This window comes from Ovis aries, chromosome 17 (assembly GCF_016772045.2).
Source record: "Ovis aries strain OAR_USU_Benz2616 breed Rambouillet chromosome 17, ARS-UI_Ramb_v3.0, whole genome shotgun sequence".
Lineage (NCBI taxonomy): Eukaryota > Metazoa > Chordata > Mammalia > Artiodactyla > Bovidae > Ovis > Ovis aries.
Genome location: NC_056070.1, coordinates 71,029,140 through 71,045,344, shown reverse-complemented (window position 1 = coordinate 71,045,344; position 16,205 = coordinate 71,029,140). Strand labels below are relative to the sequence as shown.

At 40.2% G+C, this 16,205-nt stretch overlaps 2 protein-coding genes across 15 annotated transcripts in view; one reads left to right on the top strand and one right to left on the bottom strand.

Annotated features, from left to right (window-relative positions):
* The window catches only part of LOC114108841 (immunoglobulin lambda-1 light chain), a 469,312-nt gene that overhangs the window by 174,724 nt on the left and 278,383 nt on the right, over positions 1 to 16,205 (bottom strand). The window lies entirely within an intron of this gene.
* LOC101118053 (zinc finger protein 280B) lies at positions 4,249 to 15,503 on the top strand. Its single transcript, XM_004017502.5, is given in 4 exon segments — positions 4,249 to 4,362; positions 5,066 to 5,125; positions 10,701 to 11,381; positions 11,384 to 15,503. Coding segments are annotated over 2 exon segments (1,629 nt in total). The 5' UTR covers positions 4,249 to 4,362; positions 5,066 to 5,125; positions 10,701 to 10,771; the 3' UTR covers positions 12,403 to 15,503.

The window sequence follows — 16,205 nt, the reverse complement described above, 5'->3', positions numbered from 1 at the left end:
GCAGAAAATGAAGAGCCTCTTGATGAGGGTGAAAGAGTAGAGTGAAAAGGCTGGCTTTAAACTCAACATTCAAAAAACGAAGATTGCGACATCTGGTCCCATCACTTCATGGAAACAAATGGGGAAAAAGTGAAAACAACAGCAGATTTCATTTTCCTGGGCTGTAAAATCACTGTGGACGGTGAATGTAGCCATAAAATTAAAAGAAGCATGCTCCTCGGAAGAAAAGCTATGAAAAAAGCTGAGGCCTCACTCTGCTGACCAAAGTTCTTACAGTCAAAGCTATGGTGGCTCAGACAGTACGGAATTCACTTGCAATGTGGGAGACCTGGGTTCGATCATGGGAAGGACATCCCTGTAGTCCAGTGGTAAGACTCTGTGCTCCCAAATTAGGGAGTCCTAGTTCTTTCCTGGTCGGGGTATTAGATCCCACTTACTGCAACTAAAAATACTGCATGTAACAATTAAAAATCCTGCTCCCACGTGCTATGAGGAAGACTTAGGAGCCCTTGTGCTGAAGCTAAGACCAAACATAGCCAAGTAAATGAATAAATATTTGAAAGAAAGAGGGAAAAATATATGAGAATTCCCTGTTGGTTCAGCGGTTAGGACTTGATGCTTTCACTGACAATGGCCGGGGTTCAACACCTGCTTGTGGAACTAAGATCCCACAGGTTCTGTGGCATGGCCAAACAAAAACCCAGAAAGATAATTGAGGAGGAAAGAACTCCCAAAGGTTGAAAACAAAGCAACAGGCTGAGGATAGAGTCAGGATTTCCAGGAACCCAAAGTGCAAAAGTGGCACCTCTGTAATTCACAAGCCTCTTTAATGTTGTGGTTTAGGCTCCTCCTACTCCTGCTTCTGAACCTAAATAACTTGTCGCTCCTAAGATAAATTGTTATGGAAAAAAGACAATATTTGAACTGAATGATACTGAAAATAGCACATTTTTTGAGATAGAGCTAGGGCAGTTTAATGTGCTAAAGTGCATTACATTTGAAAAGAAGAAAGATTGGCAAAACAATGATCTAAGTCAGTGCTATTCACAGAAGTTTCTGCAGCAATAGAAATTTTTAAAATTGTTACATGTATTCCCTAATAAGGACGATCAGCTTTTCACATATATAAATGCATATTTTTCTCTTCTGTGAGGTGACCTGTTTATATCCTTTATCTGTTTTTTCAGATGGAGTGTTCATCTTGTAGGAATTCTTGTTTTTTTTTTTGCCTTGCTGTGAGGCTTAAGGGATCTTAGATCTTCAACCAGGGATGGAATCTCTGCCCTCTGCAGTGGAAGCACAAAGCCCTACCAGATCACTAGGGAATTCTCAATGAAAATATTTTCTATCTCCTTGTCTAATATGCCACTTCAAAGATGTTAAAATGTAGCTAGTGTGACTGAGGTATTAAATCTTTGCGTGTGTTCAGTCACTTCAGTCCTGTCCAACTCTTTGCGACTGCATGGACTGTAGCCTGCCAGGCTCCTCTGTCCATGGGATTCTCCAGGCAATAATACTGGAGTGGGTTGCCATTTCCTTTCCAGGGATCTTCCCTATCCAGGGATTGAACCCGTGTCTTTTACATCTCCTGCATTGGCAGGCAGGTTCTATACCACTAGCACCACCTGGGAAACCTATTAAATCTTTAATTTAATTTAATTTAATTAATTTACAATTAAAATATATGGCTAGAAGAACCAGATCTTCCTTATAAATGAGTTTCAATTACTTTGTATATTCAGTAATTTGTGTATCTCTTAGATATTTTCCTCAAGATGAGAGTCCATGGCCCTCCCTAAGTGTAGGCTGGGTTTAGTGTCTTGTTTCCAAAGAACAGAATATGTCAGTGGGAAAGAGATAACTTTATAGCTGAGGAAGTAGTGGTAAGTCATATTGATAGTATGAATCCTTGATGGGAAGTGATGAGAAATATATATTGCCTTGGAGGTATAGTTCTAACAATATATAAACCCCAGTGCAACCAGGAGAAACATATCAAACCCATATTGAAAGTCATTCTGCAAAATACCTGTCCCTGAAGGACTCCTGAAAATTGTCAAAAGTCATGAAAAGCAAGGAAAGTTTAAGAAACTGCTATAGACCAGAGTAAGCTAAGGAGGTATCTATAGCTTTTAGGTATATATCCTCATGCAATTTGGTATCCTATATGGGAATATGAAACTGGAAAAGAACATTTGTGGAAAAACTGGTAAAATTTAAATAAAACCTGGAACTTAGTTAAAGGTACCCTACTGAAAGATGCTGGAATAATTGTGAGGCTTAAAGGAGGTCATTTCACATACACATTTTAGACATTGAAGCATTTTCTCTATATCACTCCGACTTCATTTTGACTTCACTGAATGGAAATCTTCAAATACAAAGGATCAATAATATTTAGGCTGTGTGATCTGACCGTAATGCAATAGTGAGAAATTGACGAGGAAACATCCTTTAAAATGCCATTCATACATAATATATATCTCCATGGAATTTTCAGGCGAGGCTACTGGAGCAGATTGCCATTATTTTCTCCAGGGGATCTTCCTGACCTGGGATCAAACCTGGGCCTCTTGTGTCTCCTGCACTGGCTGGCAAGTTCTTTACCAGTTGAGCGACTAGAGAAGCCCATATAATATGCAATCTTTGTCTTAACAAGAGAGTATTAGGATATACTTGGAAGTGAATGATAATGAACATACTATTCAGCAAAAATTGTGGGACACAGTTAAATTTGTATGGGGAAATGATGGAAACAGTGACAGACTTTATTTTCTTGGGGTCCAAAATGATTGTGGATGGTGACTGCAGCCATGAAATTAAAAGATATTTGCCCCTTGGAAGAAAAGCTATGACAAACCTAGACAGCATATTAGAAAGCAGAGACATTACTTTGCTGACAAAGTTCATCTAGTCAAAGCTATGGCTTTTCCAGCAGTCATGTATGGATGACAGTTGGATCATAAAGAAGGCTGAGTGCCAAAGAATTGATGCTTTTGAACTGTGGTGTTGGAGAAGACTCTTGAGAGTCCCTTGGACAGCAAGGAGATCAAACCAGTCAATCCTAAGGGAAATCAACTCTGAATATTCACTGGAAGGACTGATGCTGAAGCTGAAGATCCAATACTTTGGCCACCTGATGTGAAAAGCCAACTCACTGGAAAAGACCTTGATGCTGGGAAAGACTGAGGGTAGAAGAAGTGGGCAGCAAAGGATGAGATGGTTGGATAGTATCATCAACTCAATGGACATGGGTTTGAGCAAACTCCAGGAGATAGTGAAGGACAGGGAAGTCTGGTGTCCTGCATGCAGTCCATGGGGTTGCAAAGAGTTGCACATGACTGAGGGATTGAACAACAACAAATTAAGGTAAATTTGTAGCATTACATATAAGAGAAATGGGAGTTACAAATAACTATCTCAAAAAGTTGTAAAGATGAGCAACAGAACAAACTTACAGCGACAAGAAGGAATGAAATTAATAAAGAATGAAAAATGAATATAATAGAGAAGAAAATATTGTAACAAAACCAAAACTTTCTTCCCCCATGTGACTACTGGCAGACCTCCAGCAGAACAAGGCCTGTAGCAAAGACTCTGTAAAGGGCCAGAAAAGAAATACTTTAGCCTTTGCGAATATGATCTTTGGCGATTAATCAAGTTTGCAGCCACAGACAATGACCAAAGGAACTGGCAAATCCCTGTTCCAACTTTAAGGACTCTGAACATTGAATTTCACACAATTTTCACGTCAGAAAATAATATTCTTTTCGGTTTTTCCTCAGTCATTAGAAAGTGTAAGGATCTAAAATTAAAAAAAGAAGTAAAGCTCATTTTCAGCTCAAAGACAGGGGCAGGCTGCCCTGCATCGATCCAAATGGAATTCCAAGAGGAGGGGCTTCAAGACCCAGGTGTACGGTCAAGTGCCTTAAGCAAGGGGCAGGTCACCCCTGAGGGCTGTGAGTGCTGGACACCGTCCCTGGACTCCCCTGGTAGAGTCGGATGCCGCTCTCAGCCCTGTGCCCTGGAGACTGTGCAATCTGTTTCTTGTTTTCTTCTGTGAGCTGCGCAATCTTGACAGACCCAAGACCCTTGAGATGCAGGTTCAGCCTGACCGCGCCCCCAGCGGTTGCCGCCAGAGGCGCTACCGCGCGCGCATGCGCCCAACTCGGCCTCGCGGCCAATCAGCTTGCAGGCGCCGACACCTGGCAGCCAATCATCGGTGGCAGCGGGCGCGCCCGTAGGGGCAGCTGCGGCGGCGCCCCGGGCCCGAGGAGGCGTCGTCGCCTCAGGCTTAACCCGGGGACCGCCTAGGGGCAGGTGAGCAGCCGGCAGTTCTGGCACCGCCGCCACCGGGGACCGGTAAGGACTGGGGCGTGGTGCGGCCAGAGCGGTGCCTGAGGGCCGGGGGGCGGGCTTCTCGGGTCCCCGCGCGCGCGGGGCCTTGCTCGGCGGGCGGCCTGTGAGGGCCCGCGGGCCCGCGGGAGGGAGCGTGCGGCCGGGCCCACAGACCCCGCGGCCCCTCTCGCCCTCTCCCCTCTCTAGTCTGGGCGGGCGCTGCCCTCCGGCAGCCTTCCTGCCCCGGCGGTGGGACGAGCCAGCTCCGGGGAAGGGCCTGTCGGGCCCCCGGCCCCCGCCCAGGTCTCGAACCTAATGTATTTAAACACGCACAAAAATCTTCACGGCGGGTTTGTGACTCGGGCCCAACCCGGTTCTGGACCCAGTCAGTCAGGCGGGCGCAGCAAAAAAAAAAAAAAAAAATCGATCTAGTGGCCTCTTCACTGTCGTTTTCCTGTGTCCTCTGCCTCTCGTCGGACTCCGGGCTGCCCGGTCCCTGGGGCCCCCGAGATTCAGGCCTTTGGTTCGGGAAGCTGGCAGATGAGGTATTTGTTACTCAGAGAAGGGAGGTGGGAGGAAGAAGCTCAGGGAAGAGTTCAATCGCTTGCTCTGGTTGAGTGTGAGACGCCTGGTCAGCATCCGTAGCGTAGGACCAGGTAGGGCCTGGGGGATGGAACATTCCCGGAACACGTGACTCGCCCTGACCTTTCCCTCTGCCCGCCCCCAGGATGTGACCTTCTCCTGCCTGGGAAGTCTGAAGCGCTCGGGTTTTCAGTGTGCCTCTGAGGTAAGGTGGCAGACAGCTTTACAATAAGGAACAAAGTTGTGTCTTTCTTGCCTTCCGTTTTTCTCCTTTGATTCACGAGCTGACACGTTGCTGTTGAGAGACAGTTCTCCTGATTGGGGATTAGCTGACCCTGATTGCGGGTGGTGACTTCAGGGCAATCATGGTTTCAGGTCAGTCTGAAGCTCTCTTGAGTTGCAACCTTAAAAACAGGCAGGGAGGCTGGTGGCTTGCTTTCTCCTGCAGTCTTGAAAGAAAAAAAGTAAGAGCACCGTGAGTTTTAAGTTGTGTAGAGCTGATTCCTACCACTTGGTGAGGCTAAAATTGGGCAATGCACATATCCTAAGGTTTTAACTACAAAATCAAAGTAATGAAGGCGTGGGAGTTCCCTGGTGGCCTGGTGGTTAGGATTCTGGGCTTTCACTGCAGTGGTCTGGGTTCAATCTCTGGTCAGGGAATTGGGATCCCATAAGCCGACCAGCATGGCCAAATGTATAAATGAATAAAGTGGTTCATTCAGAGAAAATGTGTTGTGATTTAACATGTTTACGTGGGATTACTTGCTCATTTCTGTATCCTTAAGGGCTTTATTTCATTAAGTAATTGAATTCCACTGGATGAGGGCGGGGGACCATCTGAGTTCATTTCATGCCGGTAAACAAGATCATAGGTAGCTCTGTGCCCAGCAACTTGTGCCTACAGCTCTGTTGTATAGTTACCTATTGCTGGTACAGCTTTGAACTTCCCAGCATATCAATGTTGCCATGTTTTGTTTTGGTCACACCATGTGGCTTCATAGGATATTAGTTCCCCAACCAGGGTTCGAACACAGGACCTTGGCAGTGAGAGGGCTGAGTCCTAAGCACTGGACTGCCAGGCAACTCCTGTTTTTAGGTGTTTTGGTTTGTTTTGTGTTTTTTAATTTTTGCCATGTTTATAGGAGAACTATTCTCTGTGTAAGTATGATGTGAATATTATAACTCGAAATGTTTGTGTTGTACATATCTCAAAATTGAATAGTTTGAAAGAACTTACATTTATTATCTCTTGATCTAGAATCCAGTTGGGTAGTTTAGCCTCAGGGCCTCTCCTGAGGTTGTAGTCCAGCTTTTATCTGGTTTGGCAACCTCTGAAGACCTGGCTTGTTGAGTCTAAGCTCTCTCACTTGGCTGTACTCATGAGGCCTCAGCTCCTCCCTCTGTGGGCCTCTCCAGGGAGCTGCTTGTGTGGAGGCTGCTGTCTTTTCCCAGAATGAGTAATTCAGGAAAGAACTTGCACCCAAGATAAAGCGCAGAGTCTTTTTCAGAAGTTACACATCTTCACGTCTGTATTTGCTTAGTCTTACAGGTCAACCCTGTGATAGTTTGAGAGAGAACTACGCAGGGGTGGGAGTATCAGGAGATGTGATTCACTTGGGGTCATCTTGAAGGCTGGCTACCGTACCCATTAATCCAGCATGCCAGCCTTTCTTCATATGATATCAGTTCTGTTACTGTGAGCAAATTATTTGGCTTGTGCACGCTTCTTGTGTGCTAGATCTACTCAATTCTTGTTTATTCAGTGATATTCTAGCAAGTCTCTTCTTTGTCCTGGATTAAGTTTTCTGTTTCTCTGGATGGTTCCCATCAGCAAACAGACTGACTATAATGTCACCTCTCGTTAAAAATCAGTCTTTTGGTGACACATCCTGCTTCTGCTTATTTTATTTCATATTTGCTTATTATAGACTTCTACAGAGTTGTTTGTAGAATTTTTTATCTCCAATTTTCTCATTTTCCTTTAAATCCACTCTTGTCAAGGTCACTAGTGAATTCCAAATGTTTAACTCAGTGGTCAATTTTTAGTTTTTATTTTATTTAATTTATTGGCAGCCTTTATCAGAGTAGTTCATTTCCTTCTCCCCCCAAAAAAATTTTCATTTGGGTTACAGAACGCTTCTCTTTCCTGCTTCTATTCTACCTACAGTTTTCCCGCATACAATGTGTGACCTTTGTGTCTCGCTTTATTCAGATATCATATTTTCTTTTTAAATATTTATTTGGCTATGCAGCATGTGGGATCTTAGTTCCCAGCACAGGGATGGAACCTGTGCAGAGTCTTAAACACTGGCTGTCCAGGAAAGTCCCATAGTTTGTGTATTTTCAAGATTCATCCATTTCATGGATAGCAGTGCATGTTTTTTTATGGCTGAATATGGTATATTAATATGGTATATGGCTTACATGTAGTCCATTGTGAGCATATACCACAGTTTATCCATTCATCAATTAATGGATAATATTTGGATGGTGTACTCTTTGTGGCTATTGTGAGTAATGTTGCTGTGAACATTGTTTTTCGCATGGACTTAACAGTTTCAGTTTTTATGGATATATACAAAAGACTGAAATTGCTGGATCATATGGCTACTCTATATTTAATTTTTGAGGTACTGACAAACCACTTTTCCAAAGCGGTTGTACCATTTTACAGCAATTACATCAACAATATATGAAGATTCCTTTTCTCCGCATCCTCTGCAGCACTTGTCATTACTCCTCTTTTTGATTATAGCCAACCTAATGGGTGTGAAGTAGTTTCTCACTGAGACTGATTTACATTTTCCTAATCATGTTAAGCAGTATTTTTTGTGATTGTTGGCCATTTGTGTATCTTCTTTGGTGAAATGTCTATTCAAATTCTTTTCCTGGTTTTTAAATTTTTTTTCTTTTATTGTAAAAAACATGTAACTTAAATTTTACCATTTTAACCATTTTTACATGCTAAGTATTTCACACACTTTGATCAGCCTTTTTGGAGAAGGAAATGGCAACCCACTCCAGTATTCTTGCCTGGAGAATCCCATGGACAAAGGAGCCTGGTGGGCTACAGTCCATGGGGATGCAAAGAGTTGGACACGACTGAGCGACTAATACACACACACACACACACACACAGAGTCACAGTGTTGTTTTGTTGTTGTCGTCATTGTTTTAGCTGTGCTGTGCAGCTTGAATGACAGTTGCCTGGTTGAGGATCATACCCAGGCCCCTGATAGGAAAGCGTGGAATCCTAACCTCTGAACTACCAGGGAATTCCTTATCACATTGTTATGAAACAGATCTCTACACCTTTTCATCTTGCAAAATTGAAACTCTGTACCCATCACCTGTCCCATTAAACAACAACAACTCTTTTCTTCCCTGTTTCCCTAGACCCTGGAATCCATCGTTCTTCTTTGTTTCCTTTCTATTGCTTGACTATATTAGATATTTCATGTAAGTGGAAACATACAGTGTGTATCTTTTTATGACTGGCTTATTTCATTTAGCTTGATGTCTTAAAGGATCATGCATGTTGTAGCATGTGGCAGAATTTCTTTTATATTAAATAATGTTTCATTGTATGTATATATCACATTTGATGGACATTTAGATGCTTCCACCTCTTAGTTGTGGTTAGTGCTGCTGTGAGCATGGCTGTGCAAATATCTCAAGACCCCATGTTAACGTCTTTTGAATTTATATCCAGAAGTGGAATTGCTGAATCATGTGGTAGTTCTAGTTTTAATTTTTCAAGGAGCCTTTATACTGTTTTCTGTAGCAGTTGCACCATTTAAAAATCTATCCATTACACACAAGGATGGTTTCTGTACGTGCTTGCCAACAGTTGTCCTTTCCTTTCCTTCACCTTTCCTTCATATGTAAACACACACATGCACACACAATTTTTTTCATATCCTTTTCCATTATTGTTTATCACAAATTATGAATATAGTTCCTTGTGCTATACAGTAGGATCTTGTTTATCTATTCTCTGTATTAATATTATAGTTTGCATCTACTAATCACCAGCTCCCAGTCTATGCCTGCCCACCCTTCCCCTCTTGGTAACCACATAGTCTGCTCTCTATGTCTGTGAGTCTGTTTCTGTTTCATAGATAAGTTCATTTTGTCATATTTTAGAGTCCACATGTAAGTGATACCATACGATATTTGTCTTTCTCTTTCTGACTTCCTAAGGATTCTTTTTAATGCTAGTGTAGATTGAAGTGTTTACTTAACTTCATTTTCAGAACATTTGTTGCTGTATAGAAATGTGGTTGATTTTTAAAATATTTATCTTGTAGTCTGCAAGCTTTTTATTAGTTGTAATACTTGTGGTTTCTTCAGGATTTTCTATATACAAAAGTATGTTATCTCCAATATACTTTTACTTTTTCCTTTCCATTCTGAATGCTTTTTTTTTTTTTTTTTAAAAAACAACAACAACTCCTTTTTCTTAACTGATTGCCCTGGTTATAGAACTGCCAGTATAATATTGAGCCAAGGTGTGGAATAGACATCCTTGTGTTGTTCCCAATCTTAGAGGGAAAGCTTTCAGTTTTTCATTATTAAGTATGATGTTAGCTGCAGGTCTTTTACAGGTAACCCTTTGATTGAGAAATTCTCTTCTGTTCTTAGTTATTAAGTGTTTTTTTTAACCCCTATTATGAAAAGGTGCTGGATTCAGGGAAATGCTTTTTCTGCAGGCAGATGTGTTTTTTGTCCTTTATTCTATTAAAATGGCATAATGTTGATTGACTTTCATATAATGAACCAACTTTGCATACTTCCATAAATCCCATGTGATCATGGTATATAATCTTTTTTATATGTTGTTAGATTTTGTTTGCCAGTATTTTGTTGAGGACTCTTGCCTCTATATTCATAAGGGATATCAGTTGTGTGTGTGTGTGACGTCTCTGTCTGATATTGGTATTAGAGAAATACTGGCATCACTTTGCCTGCTATGTGGGGAAGAAACATGTGGAGTGAAGGATGAAGCATTGTTGGATTTAAGTTTAGTCAGGATTAGAGGGAGAATTTAGGATGTATCAGTGTGGAATTGGGGTGAGATTATCAAGAGAGTTCATTCTCAATTTGCTAGGCCTGTATTAAGTGCTTGACATTGAATTATGCTGTTTGTTGACTATGTATAGATACTTTATACTTTGAATTTGCTACCTATTTTCTGTATTAACATTTATGAAATTAGTATTTGTGAATCAGTTGTGATGTGCATTTAAGATGCATTTTCTTCCAATTTTACTACAAAACAAGATGCTATTGAATAGCTGATGCTTTTTAGAAAGAGCTGTTAACCTTAAGTCTAAGAAATAAGCATTTTTGTCTTTAAGATACAGAAACACATTTAAAAGTTACAAATTTGCCCAAAAAGATGCAGCCGGTGTGTGGTTAACTTAGAATTCCAGCTTAATCTGTTTTGACTCTGAAGTCCATGTTTCTAAACACGGTACAATAGTGCTTTTGTAAAAATACTCCTCCTTTACATATGATTTCACCTAATGATCAGCGGTGTTGGTTTTTTTTTTCTTCTTTTTTTAAATAGAAGAGATTAAAGTCAGCATGGGACAAAGCTATGATTCTAGAGTCATGTAGACTTGTAGTCATAGGTTTTTCAGCTGTCATTTAGTCTCTTTGACACTCAGTGTCTTTGTCTATAAGATAAGGGTGTTTATAATTACCCTGGAGTTTTGGAGATAGTCAAATAGCACGTTTTTCTGTACTTAACTAATATGTAGTATGTTTATACTTAGGTGGCAGTTTGTATAAAGGAAGCACTGGGACTTGTGGCCACACCCTCCAAGAATAAAAAAATATTTAAAATATGGAACCACCATGTATGTTATGTGAAGAAGACCAAGAGCCAGAACCACAGAAAAGTGTAGGAGAAACCAAACAAGTAGATGATGAAGATGCTGAACTGATCTTTGTTGGAGTGGAACATGTAAATGAAGATGCTGATCTGATCTTTGTTGGGATGACCTCAGCTTCAAAACCAGTCGTTTCAAACATATTGAACAGAGTTACCCCAGGTTCCTGTTCAAGGAGAAAAAGGTATGGTCACTTCAGGAAAGATAATGCTCACAAATCACAGCCTGTTAGTCATGTGATTCCTACATTAGAAGCAAAGACTGTCTTGCCAGTTTCTGACTCTGAATCAAGATCAACAGATAGTCCTATTATTATTGAGCCTTTGTCTAAACCTGGTTATAAAAATATTTCACCACAAATAGTGCCTAATAGCTTTTCAGAGTTATGTTCTCCTTTGATTACCTTCACAAGTTCATTGCAGCATCCAGTAGAAACAGCAGTTTCTGCAGGAGATATGAATAAAAGTCCTCGTGTATCAAAGCGACTTTCCAGTTCCGAAACAAATAGCACAAATCCCAAAAGGCCTAAACTCAGTGATGGAATTACAGGGAAACATTCTTTAGCTTTGTCCCTTCAGGTATTTTTCGTACAGTGACTACTGAGCAAAGCACACCAGACAGTGTTCATACCTCATTAAGCCATGTTCAGAATGGAGAACCTTGTCCAACAGCTTTCCCAAAGGACAGTGGTCATTGCAAGCCTGTAAGTCCTTTAGGGGAAAATGGACTGACAAAAACTGACTTTCCAAGTTTAGCAAGTCCAAACAAGATTGTTGATCCCACAGAAGGAAATCTGATTGTGTTACTTCGTGACTTCTACTATGGACAGCATATAGGAGATGGGCAGCCAGAACCGAAGACTCACACAGCCTTTAAATGCCTCAGCTGCTTGAAAGTTCTAAAAAATGTCAAGTTTATGAATCACATGAAGCACCATTTGGAACTTGAGAGGCAGAGAGGTGACAGCTGGAAAAACCACACCACCTGTCAGCACTGCCACCGCCAGTTTCCCACCCCATTCCAGCTGCAGTGTCACATTGAAAGTGTCCACACTCCCCAGGAGCCCTCTGCGGTCTGTAAAATCTGTGAATTGTCCTTTGAGACAGATCAGGTTCTCTTAGAGCACATGAAAGACAATCATAAGCCTGGCGAAATGCCCTATGTATGCCAGGTTTGCAATTACAGATCATCAGTCTTTGCAGATGTGGATTCACATTTCAGAGCATACCATGGAAACACTAAGAATTTGCTTTGCCCGTTTTGTCTCAAAATTTTTAAAACTGCAACACCATACATGTGTCATTATAGAGGGCACTGGGAAAAGAGTTTTCACCAGTGTTCCAAATGTCGGCTACAGTTTTTAACTTTCAAAGAGAAAATGGAGCACAAGACCCAGTGTCATCAAATGTTTAAGAAGCCTAAGCAGCTAGAAGGATTACCTCCTGAAACAAAAGTTGTTATCCAGGTATCACTGGAACCTCTGCAACCAGGATTGGTGGAAGTAGCATCCATTACTGTGAACACAGCTGATTCTGAACCATCACCCCCCAAATCTAAAAGTAGGAGTTCAAAAAAAACCCGTTAATTCTACTTCAGTAAGTCTGAAGCAAGTATTTCAGTCAAAGTTAAAAACCCAATTAAAAACAAAAAATCCAAATTATAGCATTATTCAATAGTATCAAATATAGTGAAACCAATGGGTAATTTGTGTTTTTTTTAAATTCATGAAGTACAATTTTGTTTGATCTGAATGTTGAGATGTTATTTAAAAATATATTACCTGTTTTTCATATAATTGTCTTAACACGTAAAAAGTATGTGTGTGTGTGAGAGAGAGAATGAGGGGGAGAGAGGAAAAGTAACAACCTGTTTATTTTCATATTTCATGTTATTTGTATGTTCGAAAGCACTACTATACATATAGTCTGTAGAGTGTTTTAGCAATGTAATTTTCAACTGTTTTCATGCCTTGAAGATCTCAGTATTAACTATATAGCTAGATTGGAATGGCTTTGTTATGGTATGGTCCTGTGTGCTGCTGAACTCTCCGAAGTGCCTCTGTTATGCTGATCTAAGATAACCTGGCTCCAAAAGCCTGGTGTGGAGAAGTTGATGGAGAAGCTGTGATGTGAGTTTGGACCAGACACAGGGGATCAGCGGAGAGCTGTGGCTTCTTGTCCCAGTTGAGTAAGAGGCACACATTCACTCCAGGCATGGAGCCAAAGCAGAAGGAACACTGTCTCAGAGTGTCTTTACCTAGCCCAGGGACAGCTAAGGAAGCCAGCCATTAAAATGCTCGTGTTTGGTGAGGGGCCCCTGCAAGCATCAAGCAGGCCCTGTGTGTCACTGACTGCAGTTGGAGAAGCAGAGATAATAGAATGAGGCCTGGTGCCCGTGGACCTCCTGTTGAGTGATCAAAAGGGGAATTTGATTCATTCCGTCCCCTTTCCCATTTGGCTGGCCTTTAGTCACAGTGAAGTAGCCATATCTGTCTCAGACACAGTAGTAAAGCAAGTTAAGTTTCCCAAGGAAAAAGCCTTGACTTCTAGTTTGATTTGTACTGGACCCATAGTTTTAACTGAAAAGGATCAAACACAGGGAGTCTGTTCAGTTTATGAATTGGGGTAAATTTAGTTCTCTTACCCTTAAGCTACAATGGAGTTGTCCAAGAATAGTAAATGTAGTGGATAAAAATGGTCCAGGGTGATTAAACCCTTTATAGAACTTTTCTTTACCATTTCCAGTTACATGTGTCTTACCCTAGTTGAACATATGAAGATTTCAGTTTTGTATCTTATCTTGCCTTGGACACGAATGTATTACAGTTAACAGTTAATTCTTTGAGTGTGTAATTTTCCAATTTATCAAACTAATACTGAGTTTCTGTCTTACTTGACACAGTCTGATGTGCAAGAATTGTCTCGTTTATTTCAGTAATTATCAGGTCATAGAGTTATTATCCTTCCTCTAATCTATCCAACTATCTAATCTGTGATTATACTCGTGGACACCTTTTTTCTTGCAGTCTCCAAGGGCTCTTTCACAGACCTGCGGGGTACCCTCTAAGTACTGGTTCCTGAACATCAGCACACTTGGCTGCCTCCGTGGGTTCCTGGAGTTGAGTCTCCTTAGGCATGTTTTAATGCCATCCTTTCTCCACTTTGGCAGATACCTAGCAATCTCTGTGCACCGTTCAAGGAACCTGGGATCCTGGCTGTAGGCCTGTGCCAAGAGAAATCTCTCCGTTTCCTCTTCCTTTCTCCTCCTTTTTGTCTCTTTCCACTTTTTTTTCCCTCCCTCCTCAATTTATTTAAATTCTCTAAGCTTTCACAAAATGCTGGAAAGTGATAATCACCAAGGGGTTGATGTCCCTCTCAGAGCTGGAGAGGAAGGATACAGATGACTAAGCTGTAGTGAGCATATTGTCTGCATTCTAGGTAATTTAGAGTATAAATTCTATTGTATTTATTTACTCAGTGCTTGATTGATTGATTTGCACTTTGAATATTTAGGCCTTTCCAGTTAGTTTGCTTGGGCCAAAGCACTTTGCTAAGTGTCAGCTTAAACCACTTTCTTTAGGTGTGTAGAAAGAGTGTCTGTGTGTGTGTTCTGGTCTCAGGTGAAAACTTATATGTATAAATAAATGTGCAGACTTTTGCATACTTACCTCTTTTATTCTATTTCTATAGTAAAAATATGAAATGTTTTAGTTATGTGTTTTTATTGTTGCTTAGTATTATCGACACTGTTACTGTTGTTTGCTCTGAAGTATGCTCCTAAGGAGTACAAGTTGTTATTTATTGCCAACTAAAAAGGTTCCAGTGATGTGGCCCCTGACTACCTCCTCTCTTCCATTCTGTCATTGTACTCCACTATTTTCCCCACTGGTGCACTGTTGTTGACAACACTGGCCTTGCTTTTCCTCAAGCAAATTCCATTTCTTCCCGATCCAAAGACTTTGCAACTGCTGTTCCTCTGGAAATTCTCTTCCCCTAGGCCTGCATGGCTTGCTACCTCCCTTGTTTGAACTTCACCAATGTTAAAATCACACAATGAAATTTCCAACCCCCTCCCTTTCCTCCTCCTTCTTAAAGGCACTTTAAGTCTCTACCCTCTTCTTCCCTCTCCAGCCTAATTTCCTAGATTTTCACAAAAAAACAAACAAACTGAGAAGAGATAATAATATCAGGGCTTTGCATCTTAGAATTAACTTGAGTCAGTTTCTGTGCCTGCAAATAAAAGATAGTTAATAGTGAGTTGAGTTCTTTCAGGAGCTTTCTCTGTTTTTCTATTGATACCTCTATATTTTTTTAAGGCAATGTCACTTTGTTTTGTTTACAAATATATTGAATATCTGTCAAGATTACTATTTTGTTATTGCCCTTTGTGAATTTCCTTGTCTATTTTGCTTGTTCTTTCAGATAAAATTTATTATTTTATTAATGTTGCCAAAAAATTGTAAGTAAAATTAGTATTTATAGAAATAAACTGTTTTTTAAAAAATTATTTCTGCTGTCTGTCTTTTTACAAATAACATGGCATATTTTTAGATTTTTTATATAATCTTATTGTGTTGGCCAGGACTTCTAAACAGTGATGTGTAAATGGGTTTTCTTGTTCTTAGTACCATCAAAGGCAATGAGTATATGGCTTAATAAATTTCTATTTCTGTTTTTAGAATTTAAAGAGAATTGTCTTATTGGATAGTTTACAACATCTGTTGAGACATTTGCTTTTCTTTCTTTCTCCCTTACTTTCCTTTTCTTCCTTTCTTCCCCTATCTCTTTTCTTCTTTCTTTCCTTCCTTCCTCCCTTTCTTTCCCCAGGTTTTTGCTTGACTGGACCTTTCCTGAAACAAAAGTAATTCCACTCAGGGTTGAATATTATCCTCTTAGAATCTCATTCCATTTCTCATTTCTAGTATTGGAGTTAACTTCCTCTTCCCCTTATTAGATTTGCCACAGTTGTATCGATGTTTCTGATTTACTTTTTCCAAGAAGCAGCTCTTGCTTTATTATTCCAACAGGTTTTATTTTTGTTGTTTTCTATTTTTGTTTCAATTCATATATACCTTATACTTTCTTTAAGATTTTTTTATAGCCTTGTATTTTAAAAGCTTTCTTTACGAATTTTTATGGAAATATATTTGATTTACAATGTTGTGTTTCAGATGTATATCAGTGACTTAGTTATGCAGATACATATCTATTCTTTTTCAGGTTCTTTTCCATTATAGGTTATTACATGATACTGAGTATTTCTTTTCTTTTTTTTTTATAAAGGGTTTAGGACTTGACCTACCTTTATTTAAACAGCAGTTTTGTCTGAATCCCAAATATTTTTATGTATACATTTTTTTAAATTAAAATTCATTCACTATGATTTTTG